This window comes from Ptychodera flava, chromosome 4 (genome assembly GCF_041260155.1).
Source record: "Ptychodera flava strain L36383 chromosome 4, AS_Pfla_20210202, whole genome shotgun sequence".
Classification (NCBI taxonomy): domain Eukaryota; kingdom Metazoa; phylum Hemichordata; class Enteropneusta; family Ptychoderidae; genus Ptychodera; species Ptychodera flava.
In genome coordinates, this window is record NC_091931.1 from 30,013,034 (window position 1) to 30,029,341 (window position 16,308).

At 37.0% G+C, this 16,308-nt stretch overlaps 1 protein-coding gene across 1 annotated transcript in view; it reads left to right on the forward strand.

Moving 5' to 3' along the window:
* LOC139131436 (C2 domain-containing protein 3-like) overlaps positions 1–16,308 on the forward strand; it is a 37,961-nt gene that overhangs the window by 9,453 nt on the left and 12,200 nt on the right. The window contains exons 12-35 of the mRNA XM_070697472.1: positions 326–503; positions 1,539–1,737; positions 2,239–2,357; positions 2,613–2,731; positions 3,381–3,593; positions 4,216–4,560; positions 4,901–5,033; positions 5,224–5,339; positions 5,737–5,838; positions 6,253–6,339; positions 7,200–7,304; positions 7,744–7,823; positions 7,995–8,056; positions 8,473–8,619; positions 9,174–9,302; positions 9,952–10,046; positions 10,459–10,599; positions 11,086–11,238; positions 12,042–12,146; positions 12,343–12,523; positions 13,301–13,435; positions 13,876–14,133; positions 14,878–15,021; positions 15,984–16,095. Coding sequence (XP_070553573.1) covers positions 326–503; positions 1,539–1,737; positions 2,239–2,357; positions 2,613–2,731; positions 3,381–3,593; positions 4,216–4,560; positions 4,901–5,033; positions 5,224–5,339; positions 5,737–5,838; positions 6,253–6,339; positions 7,200–7,304; positions 7,744–7,823; positions 7,995–8,056; positions 8,473–8,619; positions 9,174–9,302; positions 9,952–10,046; positions 10,459–10,599; positions 11,086–11,238; positions 12,042–12,146; positions 12,343–12,523; positions 13,301–13,435; positions 13,876–14,133; positions 14,878–15,021; positions 15,984–16,095 — 3,458 coding nt within the window. The remainder of the gene's footprint in view (positions 1–325; positions 504–1,538; positions 1,738–2,238; positions 2,358–2,612; positions 2,732–3,380; positions 3,594–4,215; positions 4,561–4,900; positions 5,034–5,223; positions 5,340–5,736; positions 5,839–6,252; positions 6,340–7,199; positions 7,305–7,743; positions 7,824–7,994; positions 8,057–8,472; positions 8,620–9,173; positions 9,303–9,951; positions 10,047–10,458; positions 10,600–11,085; positions 11,239–12,041; positions 12,147–12,342; positions 12,524–13,300; positions 13,436–13,875; positions 14,134–14,877; positions 15,022–15,983; positions 16,096–16,308) is intronic.

Below are 16,308 nucleotides of genomic sequence, written 5' to 3' on the forward strand. Positions count from 1 at the left end.
ATGTCATGGCATTGTTGTCAGTGGAGAACTTTTGCTGAGTGTTAACATGTACAGTTTGAGTTCCAGACTGTGTAAATAGTTATCAGGCTTAGACTTTGCAAATGTACTTCATAGAACACTAGTTCCCTAAGGTTTGAAATCAAATTAGTGTTCTGATTATTAATTTTGTGTCCAGACCAATGTTAATTTTTGTTGGGTGTACATGTATGCATATTTGTAACTTGCTCTCAGTATACCAGCATAACAAGGCTTCCCTCAAAGATACTCTGATTTGAATTCACATATTTGACTCTTTTCTTTGGTTATTGCATCATCTCAATGACAGAGACCACCATCAAGAAGGTCATCCATCAGAAGTCAAGACACCCCTGAGAAAGAAACTGATCCAGATGTTGTGAAGTCCAAACTAGGCAGGAGACAGATGAGTGGAAGTGACAGTGAATCAGATGCAATGAGTACATCCAGAGTGTCGTTTGATGGACCAATGGACGACGAACACAAAGGTCTGTCAACAAATCTGTTTCGTCAAAGGAATAAAAATTTGACCCTAAGGTTTTACAATGTATTGGCTTTACATACTTTGTTTGAACAAGTTGTGTTGTCTCTCATAATGGAATGTTACTAAGTTTTGTATCTTTGAAAACAAAATCTTGTCTGTGATTTTTCAGAAGAGAGTCTCAAAGTTTAGATATTTTCATGAGAAACACAGCTGAGCGTTTTTTTTTTCAAGTTGATAATAGTATTTAATATTTATTTCTTTAAAATGGACTACATATTGTATGTTTCAGTGCATTTTACTCGAACTGATAAATACAAGCAAAGACTAAAGAGATGAAACTTACAGTTAAAAAACAGTCAAAATTTGGAAAAAACAAATTTACATTGTTAAAATGGTCATAATGATGAAACTCTACGGAGTAGAAAGCAGTCAAAATTTAAAATTTATTAATAAAATTCTACAGAATTAAAAGCAGATAGTAAAAAACCGTTGGTCACAAACAAATGGTGACCTTTCAAAAAAATTAATATATAATATTCATTTAAAGGTGAGTCTTTAAATCACTCTTTAAAAAGTCAACAGAACTAGCATTAGGAATTTCAGATGGCAAGGAGTTCCATAGAGAAAGTGTACAGACAGAGAATGCTCTCTGTCCATATGCCTTCCAGAATTTTCCATGTGGCGGCACAAAACGTAACAAATCACTAGGTCTTAGATCTCTGGCAGTTACTACAGAGAACCTTGTGTACTGTATGCTTACCAAAGGTAAAGGATAGTCACCTATATACACTTCATCCAAACCAAAGAAAGTAGGGTAATGTAATGACAATCAATTTACCATTGATTCTGAGACATAAATGAAACATACAGAGCATATCTGTCTTTTCAAGTTATGGTTTTTCAGCTTTTTGTTTTGACAGTTGATGATGGTCAGGGCTGAGGGCTGTTGTTTATACTAGCTTACGACACATTACATGAAGGTACAGTGTGATATGGAAATTTTTATCAACATTTGCACAACTGACCTTGTCCATTTCAGATGACGATGATGGCAAGATTGAAGGCATGAGTGTGGAAAGGTTGACATTACTTGGCAGAGTTCATGTAGCAAGGGTCACGGTAGATACATTGAAACTTGACCCTTCTGCCATACTGTCAACACCAGTCAAGGGAAAGACCAAGACCAAGGGTAAAGGAAAACCACCAAGACCATCTCCATCCAAGTCAAAGAAAGCAGCGTGAGTAACTAGATCATGATGAACCACCGCACATAACTTGGAGTTTGTGAGAAATACCCTATACACAGCTAGTTTTCACCAAAAGTGATTTAAATTACCTGTATGTGACCTTTACAAATGAAAAACCTGTTAACTTCACACTGTGCATGATTACCCTTTCTCCTCTCTCTTCCCCATATCTGCCATAGAAAATAATACTGATTTACTGACCTCTGATGGTGATAAGGTACTCATAAAGTACCAGAGAACTTGTGCAGAGTATCCAAATTCTACATGTACAGTGTCTTGCAGGGCTTGGAAAAACTATCTGTTGCTAATTTACATAAAAATTTATAATTTGCATATCCTTTTGTTGTGAAAATGTATTCTTTTGTACAATTATCAACATGTGAATAGATCACTCCAAAAACAGAGGGGTGGCCCATCCTTAAAAATCCCCTTATGGAGAACCCTGATGGATCAGCATTATTGGTACTAGCAAGTAAAATTTCTTTGTTTCAGAACATACTTTGTTGAGTATCAGTTCCCAGTCGTGGCTACCTCAAGAGATAAAGACGTTCCAAATACCATGGCAACAGAGGTCATGAGAGTTGCTTCCAAGAAGGTGTCTTCAGATGGAGGTAGGTAGAGTGATACGACAAATCAACAATTCAACATTCCACAACAACAAATGGTTGTATGCAAAGTTGTGTTCATTAGCTGAATTTTTGGCAAGTCTATGTGTATGATTTCGTGTAGAACAGGAAATTGGTGTGATAAAACAGACAAAATACATGTACCCTTGAGAAAGAAGTACGTCAGAGCTTCTACCTCCTATTGTTGGTTGAGTGTGAGCATACATGGGCTAAAGAATATATTGTGTTTTTTTTCTCCAGTTGTGGCATTCAACCACAGATCTGTATTTCCAGTGCTTTTTGATGGCACTGCAGTGGACAAGTGGTGGAAACAGTTATTAGTTTTCAAAGTGTTCTCAAAATCACCAGGCCAGAAATCAGTAAGTTCTACACTCCCAAGTATATTACAGAATACTAATTCTTCATTAATATAAAAACAGGTTCACCATATTTGAATTGACTGATATTGCTTAAAAAATAAAAGGTATATTTACACTGAAAATCCTTGTCTTTTTCTCAAATGTTGAACCATATTGCTACTATTCAATTCTCTGAGAAACAAAGGAAAAATACACCAGATCCTTTTCCAAAAACTTGCCAAGAAGAATATAAGAACCCATACATATACATTTGAGGCATTTTGCATTCAAAGAATTAAGACTGTTTTCTTTCATAGTTGTAAATAAAGGTCATGAGCATAGTGAAGCAAATTTCCTCAATATACTTGTACATCAAATTCTAAATTGCTGGAATTTCCTTTGTTAATTCAGTGAGAAAAAGATTGATTTCAGATTTGTACAAAGACACTTAGAGTGAAAACTTAATTATCCTTACAAGTTTCAAAGTAAATCCACACAAGCTGTCGACTGTGTCAGTAATTGTTTGATTTTTGAGAGTTTGAAAACTTGTCCCTGAAGCAAATACTGCAGTGTTTATATGATAATATTACCCAAATCACTGAAACTGAAAACTTGTAAAATACTGGATATATTTAGCAAATACTAATGTAAATTGTGCCTTGATTTGCAGCCTACACAGCTGGGAGTGTGCAGTTTACCCTTGCGTTCCATACTTCTCTCTGATAATCTCACCATATTGGCGGAGCTAGGTGTGCGGGACAAAGCCAGAGGGTCATCATCATCATCTACAACTCACAGCAGATCATCACTGTCAGGTGACATCCCATCAGACTCTGATGTGTCGAAAGGAAAAACCACATATCCCTACGTTGGAGGACTAAATGTAAGTTGTAGTGCTGTTATTCTTTGATTTTGATGAAGTAACAGTTCATAACTTGTCCAAAACCTATGGATGAAAGTTTTTTCTGTGAATGTTAGTCACGTTGCATTACTTTTAAATTTGAAAATAAATTCAAACAACACTACATTGTATATGTGCAGGTGTGAGCAAATCCATTGGGCAAGGTTCTTGGACCTCTGAAAGTTTTACTCTGAGTAACATAGTTGCCAGTCCGCTGGTCTGTCGGACAAGTGAAAACTGGTACATTAGTAATATAAAAATGTATACTGACTTTGCAAAGTAGACTCTAGGATCACTGAACTGATATGCTCTTCAACTACTGAATTAATTTGCTCACCTTTAACTTGACCTAACCCTTTCACCCCCAGTTCCCTGTATACAGGTCCAACTTTACCATAGAAACAATGGATTTGGGACAAACCATGGTGGTGAAAGGGTTAAAAATGTCTGGTACATTAATTATAACTGCGACTTGGACAGTTTGAAAGACCATGATAGTGTTGGCACAGATTAATATCATCAATATTAGGATACAGTTATCATTGTTTATCAAAGAAAAGTCATGGGAAAAAAGTTAACGTAATAACCGTCTTCACGTCTGTAGGTTTCAATTGAATTGGCGTCAGACAGCAAGGATTTCCCCATGGCATTAGCCAAGACTAAGGTAGCAGAAATGAAAGGTGCCACCATCATACCGCTGCCCTACCAGCAACCAAAGAAGACACAACCCATACCCGCTGGAGTTACAGAAACCGAAGGCAGTTCAGCCCAGGCAACACAGACGGGACCGGTGATTGCTACTGTTGATGAAATGCCAGGCAGGCCTGAGTTGGAGACCAGGGAAACCTTACAGCCGATAAGAACAGTGCCTGGACTTCCAGGCATGGGGCAGACTTCAAGACCATATGTACATTCTGCTATGGAGCAACCAAAAGTCCCCGAGTTTGAGGTCTGTTACATATGATACTGGCATGCAAAAGTTTCCAACAAAATCTATGGAGATTTAAAAAGTCAAGAAAACTGTATTTTTGCAGTCAATCCATATATCTGTACTGTAAATGATAATATCTAAAAGTGTATGAATTGATATCTGACTACAAAATGCTATACATATATGCTAAAAATTCAAATTTACTCTAGTGAGAATGTTGATTGTTTTCAAAAGCTCTTAATGTATCATGATAAAGATTAGGATAACTTTGATATATTTCAGAATAGTAACAATGTGTTTACTGCAGATATAACTCCATGCATCGTGAAGTTCATGATTCTTTACCTATGCATTACAGCCTCTAACATTGCATTCATTACTGATGATACCGGAAGGTAGAGGCATTACACTGCATGGTGTACCATCAACCAGACCCAGCAGCAAAACACCTCAGTTAGCTCCAAAACCACTACCAGGTGTTGGAATTGCAGGTATTGTAATTTAACATAATTTGCCAACTTACATACCAACAGTACATGTATATATCAGCCAGTATCTCATCTCCATTGTTAGTCAATTACACTCTGTCTGCAACATTGCTGCTGTACCTTTGGCAGTGACACACCACTGCTTAGTATTTTTTGTGGTTTCTTAAATTTTTTTGGTTTTTTCTAATTCCAGGGAGAGACTTGACAGTGCGTAATACATACTTGGTGTGTCGAATGTTCTGGTGTGATGATGTGGTCAGATCTAGCGTATCATGGGGTACTTCAGAACCAAACTATGACTTCATTCAGGTATGTACATATACAGATGTATGAAGTTTCACTGTAATTGCAATTTCATGCTTCGTACAGATGGCGCAGTCAAAGATAAAATTTGTGTGTCAATTGACACCTTATAGATACAGGAAGATTCCTGCATGCCATATCGAAGGATACTAAAAAAATTCAAAATTTTTATTTTGACAGTTAACTCTCACCCTTTCGCCACTGTAGCTGAACTCCATTGTTATCAATGGTGAGTGTAGACTTGTTTGTTGCGCGTTGGGTGAACGAGTTAATATTCAAAGGGTTGACAAGTATTTGGTAGACCTTGGAAATGTAAAAAAAAACACTGAAGTGAAAAACGAATCTCATTTGATTTTACATGCAACTGTTATGCTTAGTATGTACATGTACATGTATGTTTCAGGTTGCTCCAGTTTTAGTGACCACTGCACTTCTTGAACGAACCAGAAGTAACTTCATGGTGGTTGAAGTGTGGGACAAGAAGACTTCAGCAGAGAATGATCAGGTACAGGAAATTGTTGACTTCCTAGTATGCAAATATCACCATAGATAAAAGCATAAACTTTGTAATTGTGTATTTGGACAGAATGCACATATTCTGGCTTTGTGTACTTTCGTGAAATAAATGTTTTACATCCAGCCTTATTCCACCAGAGAGATGTGAATGTCAACATATTTACTCATAAATTTTATGTCTACGTCTTTGAGAAAAGGAAGCAGTTAATTATTATAAATTTTCTGTACTTTTATTGTTTTGGTGTTCTTCCTTCATCATTCAGAAAATCAGGCTACTAAAATGTTATTTTCAAACATCCATTTTATTCTAAAATATCGCTTGGTTTGCTTGCATTTTTGAAAGAATAATGATGATTATTCCAATGGGAACTTTCAACTAATTTGAGGCGTTTGTATCCTACAGTTGGTTGGTATTGTGAAGATCTCATTGCATCAGTTCTACATGTCGTTCAGAGATAGGAAGATTGCAAACACATTGCTAAGGTCACAGGTAAGTCATATCAAATGATGCAGTCGACAGCTGATAAATTTGGATAAGATATTTTGAGATAGCATCAGACAGAAATTTCATTAAAGAGCCAGTAGCTGCAACTTTTGATGATATGTTTCTCTATTTATGTCCACCAATGTTTCTCTTGCTACTCTCTAAAGCATGTTGAGGTACAGAGCATTCAGCTTGCCAACTCAGCCTGTGCACGTTTTTAACTGCATTGTTATTGTTGACTAGTTAATTCTGGTCCGGACTAGAATTCAAATGTAGACAATAAGAGTAGCATTGCATTTTACACATATTGACATTGTGTTGACATACTGAATAGTGAGTGCTTCAACAAATTTTTGGGAGTAGAACAAGAAGTGGCAATTGACATACAAACAAAATTTGTGGGGAAAATCAAATAAATGCCCTGAATATTGGCCTGAACAGGTCTAGTCTTAACCTTCTAGGATCCTAATATAATAGCATCAGCACAGACAGAATGCATTATCATATTTTCCCCAGATAGCCAATCATAAGCCCCAGGAAGTTGCTATAATATTCACATGTGAAATCCAAGTACAGTACGTCAGTAATTTGTTCAGATGCCCTCAAGAGGGCGCTCTCTGTTCAGTTTTTGGTTTGATAGGCTTGACTTTAATACTTTTACGTTAGTTTCTAGTTCATGGCCTGTAAAAAAGTATCTGTAATAACAGGACTCTATTACTGAGTGAATGAAAACAATACAGAGCTTGAGTCAATAGTAATTGTGCTTCTCATCAAAATGGATTTCCTCTTTGAGGTCACAATCACACTGAAGTAGTTTTCAGCACTAACAGCAGTAACTTCTCATTCATTACATTCCTCATCTGTAGTACCCAGTGGTTGCTGTTGATAACTTCGTCCCCATTATGAATCCTTTCACTGGTGCCCAGTTTGGACAGCTGAAAGTGGTACTAGCATTGGGGTCAACTGAACAGGTGAGACCAATAAAATGACAAGAGAAAAAAAGAATGCACACTCATCAGACCTTGAATATTTTAACCCAAATATCAGTGGCATGAAATATCTCCATTGCAAGTGTTGTGCAGTAAATGTAACATTTCCTTAACTGGTCTTTTTACTAGAATTTTCAGTAAACAATCTCAAGAGCTGCATAGGATTTGAATGATATTGTAGAAAGAAGAATAGCACGCATACAAGTCAGTGGTAATTTATAACTGAAAGGATATTGTCCATATACCCCTGAAAGAATGGAGTCATGTACTAGAGCAGTAAAATTATTTTACGCATCTCTATATATCTGCCTATGAGAACCACCTCTGGTTAAAGACTACCCATGCAAGCTTGTGTTAAGTTCTCTATTCATTGCTGTAGTGTTACGCCACTAATGATGATTTTGTATAACCATTTGTACAGATCTCAGCACTTCAAAGGATTAAGCTGGATAAGGACATCGGACCAGTCAGGGCAGAGAGACCTGAACAGTACCTAGAGAGGTAGGGAAACCTTTCTGTCTTTGATTTCTAATTTCACTGGGACTGTCATCAAGCACATAATATTTATATCAGATATGTTTTACATAGCACCCCCTACTTTAATCACACATCACCAAGCATGTATTTCTATTACCATTTACTGAAGTTGTGTATTTGTTGACTTGGTTTCAGAGGAGACATTGCGGATGACAGAGACAGAGAATCTAGGCAACCTGGTGAAAGTGACACATTAGGTAAGACAGCTGTCAATGAGTATTTGGACAAATTTAAAACATGTATTGGTAAGGTACATGTATTTGTCTATTTCACCAAAGTGTCCTATAAGATGTCTGTGCATGATCTCAATAGCCTGTATCTCAGTTACTGTTCTTTTCTAAGTTTAACCCATTATTGGATCTAGGATTTCAGCCATTGCAGTTGAATTAGATGAAGCAACAGATAAATATTCTCAAAAATAGTGCTGTGATTGCATTTTCCATTTCCTAAAGTTAGTGACTTTCAATCTCGGTATCAACTCATCTTGATTTGCAAAAAAGTTACATTGAAAGCTGTTATGTTACTACTAAAAATATCCCTTGTTCTATAAATCATACCAAAACTTGTCACTTCGAATCAACCTTACATCATATTCTGACATGGTATTTCACAGTGGAGCATACATTTGAAGTGGTTGTTGAAGGCATCAGAGGATTTCCACAATTAGAGAATGCAGTATGGGGTGAAGCAGACTGCTTTATACAGTATCACTTCCCAACACAGCAACACGATTCTCATTCAGGACCCACACTATCACAAGGTGAGTCTGTCTTTACTGTCTTCTGTTGTACGTGTCATGTGTATAGTTGTCCTGAAAATCAGCAAATCTTTGAAGGAAACTGGTTTATTGTCCTTTGGTCTGACTGTAAAGTTAGACATACATATACCAGTAGTATGTGAACTGTATACTTCTTCAGAAACCTTTCTACCATTTTACAGACGACGGTGGCGGGAATAGCAAGCGCTGTGCTTTATAGCCAGTTTTTTCCATTCCAACTGTAAGCGGTAGAGTTTTGGTTCTCCTGTGTTCAAGTGGTGACGGAAATAGGCCGTTACCTCATGCACAGAGATTGTGAAAGAAATGCGTGGTGACCTCATGGGTGCGTGTCTTGAAAGAAATAGGCCATGACCAAAGTGTATCATAATTTTGGGAGGTTATTCAATGAAGAGTGAACATGAATGGTCATTGAGCCAAAGCTGTACTTTTTTATCATCAAACATACGCAGAAAGTTGAACAACTGCAGAAACAGTTGATATTTGTTTTGCAGACATGTACTAGTTTTTTCATGACAATGTTGCTGACTTCATTCCAGGTACACCAACAGTTACTCCCCACAGAACAGCCACTACCCTGTGTGTACCTGACCCAACATTCCATGATGTGACAAGACACAGACTTCTTTTGCCCCAAGGCTTGCCAGTTCAAAGAGAATTACTCACAGGTAGAGCATGTCTTGCAATCTTACTTTTACTGGTCGTTGCGTGTCAGGTTTTTGCCCATGACACCATCAGGGTGCTGGTCTTGAAGATTTGGACGAGGCGAAATGATCATGACAAGCTTTTTGTGATGCCACTCTGGACTTCATACATCTAACACATTCACTTTTCCTTGTCCCTTATCTACTAACATCATGTAAAATTACCCAAGAACTGCAAAACTTAACACTGTATAACTATGTACCATTGGAAACATTGAAAGTGGGCAGACTTGATTCACTGTCAGCATCTGTCAATAAATAAAGGAATATTTTCAAAACTAAGTTCCACCACATAACAGATAGAGCACAGTTTGCAAACCTTTAGGCTGTGTAAGTTTTTTATGTTGCGATAATTTACCACTTTTCAGTCGTAGCATCTTGTGAAACATACCTGAATCATCTACATTGCAATGTACATATATGTATGAGGTTTAGGCCTGAAAGTATTACTATTCTACACTGACATAGATATTTTCATTCTTTGGTGAATTTAACTTGATTTGTCATGGACTAAAAATCTATATCAAAGGTTGTGTTGTTAAATCAATAGCATGGCATATTCCTGTCTTTTGAAAGTTTCAAAATAATACAATTGCCTTGTGTTATAACACAGCATGTGCCGGTGTTGGAGGTGGAGCAGGAGGAATTCCATTTGAAGTTTGGTGTCGATACTATTATCCAAACATCAGAGATCAAGTAGTAGCAAAGGTAGGGCACTTTATGATTTTCTAAGTATCTGGTCATTGAATGAGGTGTTTTTTACTGTTTTGTTGTAATGGTTGACCATTTTACTACTGTGTACATGTATTTTCAGGTAGCTAGGTTATTTTTTTAATTGATGTGCCATCTACATGATAAAAACAGTGTTTCAGTGTTGCTATATTTTTTTCATGTTGGTAAAGATTTCTGTATAGCCGCATGGTATCAGTCATCAAGCCATCATGAGTGTATTTTCAGCTATACGTACAAGTAGTCTTGTTTTGTTTTAAGATGTACAGTCATGTTTAAGTATTAGAAAAATGATGTTTTCATAAAAAAGGTTGCTCCCAATTACAAATTTTTAACAAATGTGTGTTCTAGGTACTAAGAAATTTTAACATGTATGCTCTCTGTTTTGCAGGGCTTGCTACCTCTTGCCAAGCTGTGTGCCATGGTTACAATGCAGAAGAGAGGTGAACCCAGCGTACAGACATTCTCATTACCACTGACAATGCAGATGATGAGTGGTGACAGTGAACGTGATCCTGAACAAAGCGCCAAGGTAATAGAGAAAAAGGTCTGCAATGAACTTGGTAGTATTGCTTGCTTGCGTTGATCAGTTGAGCCAATCCAGAGTAAAAGAGTGATCATCACATGCATGCTCATACTATTACAGGACTATCAGCTCATTTTATTTCAGGTCCAACCTATTATCCTACAACTTTCTCCATCAGCACTGCATTGAGGTGACATTATTATGACAATTTCAGTGAAATTCATTTGTGACTGATAACACTTCACTTACCAGACCCATAGCAACAGGTGATACATGAGGATATTGCTTGAGTGCATACGTGTACATGCACTCTTCCTGTATTTTTGTACTACACAGAATCATTTAAAATCATGCAGAGAAATTATGCAAAATATATAAAGTTCTTGTTTGTGATTGCGAGCATATCATAAATACCTTGTTGTTTGTTCAGCTCATAATATTTATGATGACTGAAATAACACCAGTTTACTGTTTATCCATTGTTGTTTCCAGCTTAAGGATGGTGGTCTTCTTGATGTCACCATCAATTACAAGACATCTGTCATACCAAACCTGTCATCAACACACCAGTCTAGCATTGCCAATAAAATGACTGGAGCACAAGTCTGTATATCTGTGGGAATACTGAGAGCGTGCGGTTTAAAGGTTAGTGGTTCTCTTTATAGATGATAGCATAGGTTGTCTTGTGGTGTGTTCAGCCTTTACTCATGTTATCTTCTGTGATGTACTTCATGATGTTTAATGTTCGCACAAGCCAGACAAGGCAAGTACTGTATGTCCAGTATATCTGATATTGATTACATGTTAGCTGTGCTGATATTACATGACCTGTTGTAAATAATGCACACTGTCAGGTAGTTTGATTTAAACAAATGCTGTGTCTCAAATTTGTAGGATGCCTTTATCCCTTTTCCTGCCAAGTCCATATTTCACCACCAGGTCAAAATGGTTAAAATAATCAAACACAACATTCCACTTTAACATAATACTGTACATTTGAAAGCTGTTGAAAACATAAATACTGTCAACTTGATTTTTTTGGACTAAAGATGCTTTAACAGACCAAGCCAAGTGGGTGAAAATACGTCATGTTTTGGCTCAATACCGCTTTTTACTGACTTGGCTGACGGGGAAGTGATACTGTCTGGCAGGAAAAGGGTTAAACTAGTGTTACTTAGGAGTATCTACATGTATGGTGCTCTTTCTTGGAGTGTATGTTCACAATGCAGCTACATGTATAGGATCACTTCAAGAGTGATACTATTGAAGCTTTGCATTTGTAGCAATTTTAACAATCATAGCTCAATCAGGGTAATCATTTAGTATCTGTGTAAATGATAAATACCAAAAGATTGAAACCTAGAATTCCTAATTTTGTCCCTTTCTTTCATAAACATCCTTTTATGAAGTTCATCAAAATAATTGCAATCATCATTTTGTTCTGACAGGCTGCAGCCACTGCACTCGCCAGACATGATGCTGGTATGCAGTATGCGTCAGAAGTTGGTGTCAATGCCTATGTCAAAGTCCAACTCTCATTCTTGACAAAAGAGGTGAGTCTTGCTTCCAACAAGCTAACAAATATTTTTTTGTAAAATGATTATATGGATAGAAGTGACTTCACAGATGATAGAACACCGACTTGTTCAGAATTTTTTTGCCCCTTGTTATATTGTATGTTCTCAAGGTAGTTACTAAAACAATGTACAACTCTAGACATGACTTGGATAATATCTTTTGTCATTTCAGGATCAGAGAATCACCAGAACAGTGGCCAGGACATTTGCACCTGATTTCTCATATCACATGGACTTTCCAAGTCCATTGCTGTGGAGTGAAGCTCACCATGATGTACTGAGTCTTGCTGAGTTACTAGAAACAGCCGAAGTTACTTTCCAAATCTGGCACCAAGTACCAGGCTTTAGACCAGGTATTAAAAAAAATTAACCCAAACTCACTTTGTGGTTGTTAATTATGTACTGCCAAGACAATAATTTCTACCTCCCCCACCCATCCCAGATCTTTCTTCAGTGAATAATTCAAGCTAGTTTGAAAATGACTACACTCAATTACGGTACAGTACATGTGTGTATTAGAGCCTCTACTCTTCGATGTAAGTTCCACTCCCTCGTTGAGGGCAGTGATTAGGGTACTTGACCTACTATGGGAAGATGGTGAGTTCAAGGCCAAGTAAGTCCAGCCATAGACAGTAGAGAAAATTTCTCTATTGTCTATGGTCCAGCATAACAACTCACTGTCAGAGGATGCTGAGTTTAAGACTAAAGCACAGTGTTATGTCCTTGAACAAAGCACTTTACTCCTCATTCTCCCTTTGTTAATGGGTAATGGGTACCTCATCATGTAATTGGACTGTCACCTATCGGATGGATTGACTAAAAATAGAAAAACTACCTCTAACCTGAGTACTGCATGTACTTTCTAAATTCTAAAATAGTTCATCATTCATTCCTTAAACTATGATATGCTACATGTACATGTATGTTACCGTTCATATTCTGCGACACCAATGCTTCAAGAGAGAAGAACTTCCAGAGTCCATTAAAATGAGTCCCTAACCTCAGTGTTATCTGTTACATCTCTCAATGTCTTTTGTAAACGTGTGCAACTTCAGAAGTAGCTGACAAATTTACTGTAGTGCTTCATGTGTTTCAGGTATCATTGTTCACATATTTTGTTGTTTTCACAGAGCAGGATGTGAGACACATAGACATTGGGACGGAAACAACCAAGATGACAGGTAGAAAGCTGTTCAGTGGCACTGGAGATGTTTTGCTGGGATCCACCACCATTCCATTAGAAGCTTTACTCACACATAAAACAGGTATCATTTAATTTTTGATAAATGTTAGAAAAGAGAGTTGTGTTATTTGACGCAAATGAACAATCCATGAGTAAAATATTTTGTAAAAGTACATGAGTGAAAACTGATGACACATTTTGACAAGGCTTGTCGAATTTTTCTTTAATCAAAATTTTTCAAATGGGCGGAAGGAGTACAAAAATAAATTTTGAAAAAAGTCAGGAAAAAAAGAACTCAAGCAAACCAGGAAAAATGTTACTTTCAAATTCACATTAAGACATCCAGGTATGGAAAAGATAAATCGACAATGTGAATCTGTCACGTTTTGGTACATTGGTGCATTTTAAAATATACAGGCATAACCATCCAAAAAACAGCCTTTTGGAGGGTTTTTGGTACAGCCCAATATTTAAGAGAGACTGAATAATGAAATTCTGCATCCATCCATGCTTGTACTCTAGGTATAAAAGGCTGGTATCCACTGAACATTGCAAGTGTTGGCTGGGACGGTGCAGCACCCAAAGTCTCCTCTCAGGGAAGTCCAGATGCCAGTCAGATTTATGGCAGCAAGGGTTTGGAGAGAGTCGCCGGTGGTATTGAACTTGCCATCAAGTTTGCACATCACGATGACAGGGATAGAGTGATCCACGCTGCTAGGGGAGTGGGATGGTCCCCTGATGTGGATATTGAAAATATGGATGACTTCATGGATGACAAAGGTATTGTTTCTTTCTCTGTTTGTGTTTGATCCTTGCAACTGTTGAATCTTTGAAATTTCTGTGGAGATGAGTATTTATCAAACTGATTTTTGTTAGCTTTCATTCAGCTTTTAAGGAAAAAAATGCTACTTTAGTCCTTTGCAAGTTTACATACGAAAATGCACTACTGCACAGTGCAGTACACATTTAAAGGGGCAGGTCATTTATCAGCTTTATCTAAAAGCAAATTGGCCAACAAACATGATAAAAAATTGAAAGGAAAACAATGGGCTAACACCATGTAAATGCTCAATGTCAACAAAAACTAATTGGAGAACCATGGATTGAGAACTGCCCCTTTAACACTCACAGGAAAACAAATACCAGATAATACAATCATTCTAGATTATGTCTAACCTCACTACTTGTAAACGGGTACACATGTAACTATACAATGAGTATGTCCCTGGTACAGGATTATGCTGGTTATTAGAGATTGCTGGATTTTAATGTTAAAATGATATCACGTTATATTAAAAGTGGACTATATCAGCTTGTGTGTCATTTGTGTGAATGTTTGAATGCAAATTACATAAAGTAACATGTAGCTAGCCTAGAAAACTTAGAGTCCACAGGAAAACACCGACAATTGTTCAGAAACACTAGCAAGTGTTACATCATATTTTCTTTGCACATTCATTTGTCTACCTTAGTTTGTTATGTATTGGATTATGTATGGATGACATTGATTTTCTCAATCCATAGATGATGGTATAACTGATATTGAGTCAGAGGTGTCCATCAACCTAGACACTGCTTGGTTTCCATTGAAATGTGCACTGATAGCTGGTCAGAAACAGCTGGATAAGTACACCAAAGCCTACATCAGATACAAGTTCTATGATAGAGGTGCGAAAGTTTTTTGTTATTAATAATACTATGAATTTCTTTAATCCAGCCTTAAATATTTTAACACGTAAGGATGGAAAAATGACTAATGGAAGAATGATGACACTTTCAAAAGAAAAGAATAAGGGTAAACATGAAATACTTTATGAAGGCTCCCTTGAATCCATGAGAGAAAATCTATTATCACAAATAAGATTGTGATGAGTAAAGGTATTGTCAGTGGCTATTTCATTGTACCAGAAATGTCAGGATGTAGCCACAATACCTTTCCTAGGAATCATAGCCTGTGAATACAGTAAAACACTTTGAATTAGCTGCATGTTTTTGTAGCTAAATGGGAATTCAAACTCAATTATTGGGTTTTCAATTTAGCTTACAGGACACTTTGACCAACTTTGATTGACTTTGTTAGTATAGGAAAATGTTCAAATTAGCTTCATCTTGAATTAACATGCAAACCCTTGACTTTGGTGAAATTAGCTAGAAAAGCATGCTAGCCAAAAAGGCACATTTTACACACTATATTTGTGTGATGACAGTGTTGAATGATCAAGATTGCTTTGCAAACAGAATCTGCATTTCTTCAAAAGGACATGACATGTCCATATAAACCACTGTGTGTCCCGTGAAGTTATCTAAACCATCAGTCAGATACATGTATTTTCCAATAGAGAATGGCAAGCTGGGTGTTTTTATTTAAAAAGTTGAATTATTTGCAGAAGGCCTGCGCTGAATGTGGGAAACGCAACCTACATGTACTTCAGGCAGATTGGTTACATCATCTAGGAAACCAGAATCCAACTCTCCAAAGCAAAATACTTTAGCTAATCTTTCAATCATAATAAAAATTGATACAAACCATAGAAATTAACATGCTACAACATTAAGTACAACTCATCGAACCTCAGCCAATAATGTACTTAGATCTCACTTACAGCATTTAATTTGTGTTGTGTTTCCAGCTGCCCTGTGTTCTAAACTCTGCTACTTGGATGTGAATGAAGAAGATTATATTGCAGTAGATCTGAAACATTCCCACAACTTCCACTGTCAGTCAACTCAGCCCTTCTCATGGTGGGTACCTGTTTGCACACTTCTGATGGTTATTCTTGGTTTTGTAAATCGTTAAGTCTGTCACTTTCTTTAAGAAATGCCTCGACTGGAAGTGGAAAATACTTGAACTTGTGTCATACAATCTTTGTACAGACATGAGAAAAAGGACGTTTGAATCATTAAGCAGCAATAATTTGTAGACCTTGCATATCTATCCCCTGAAAAGCACAAGAC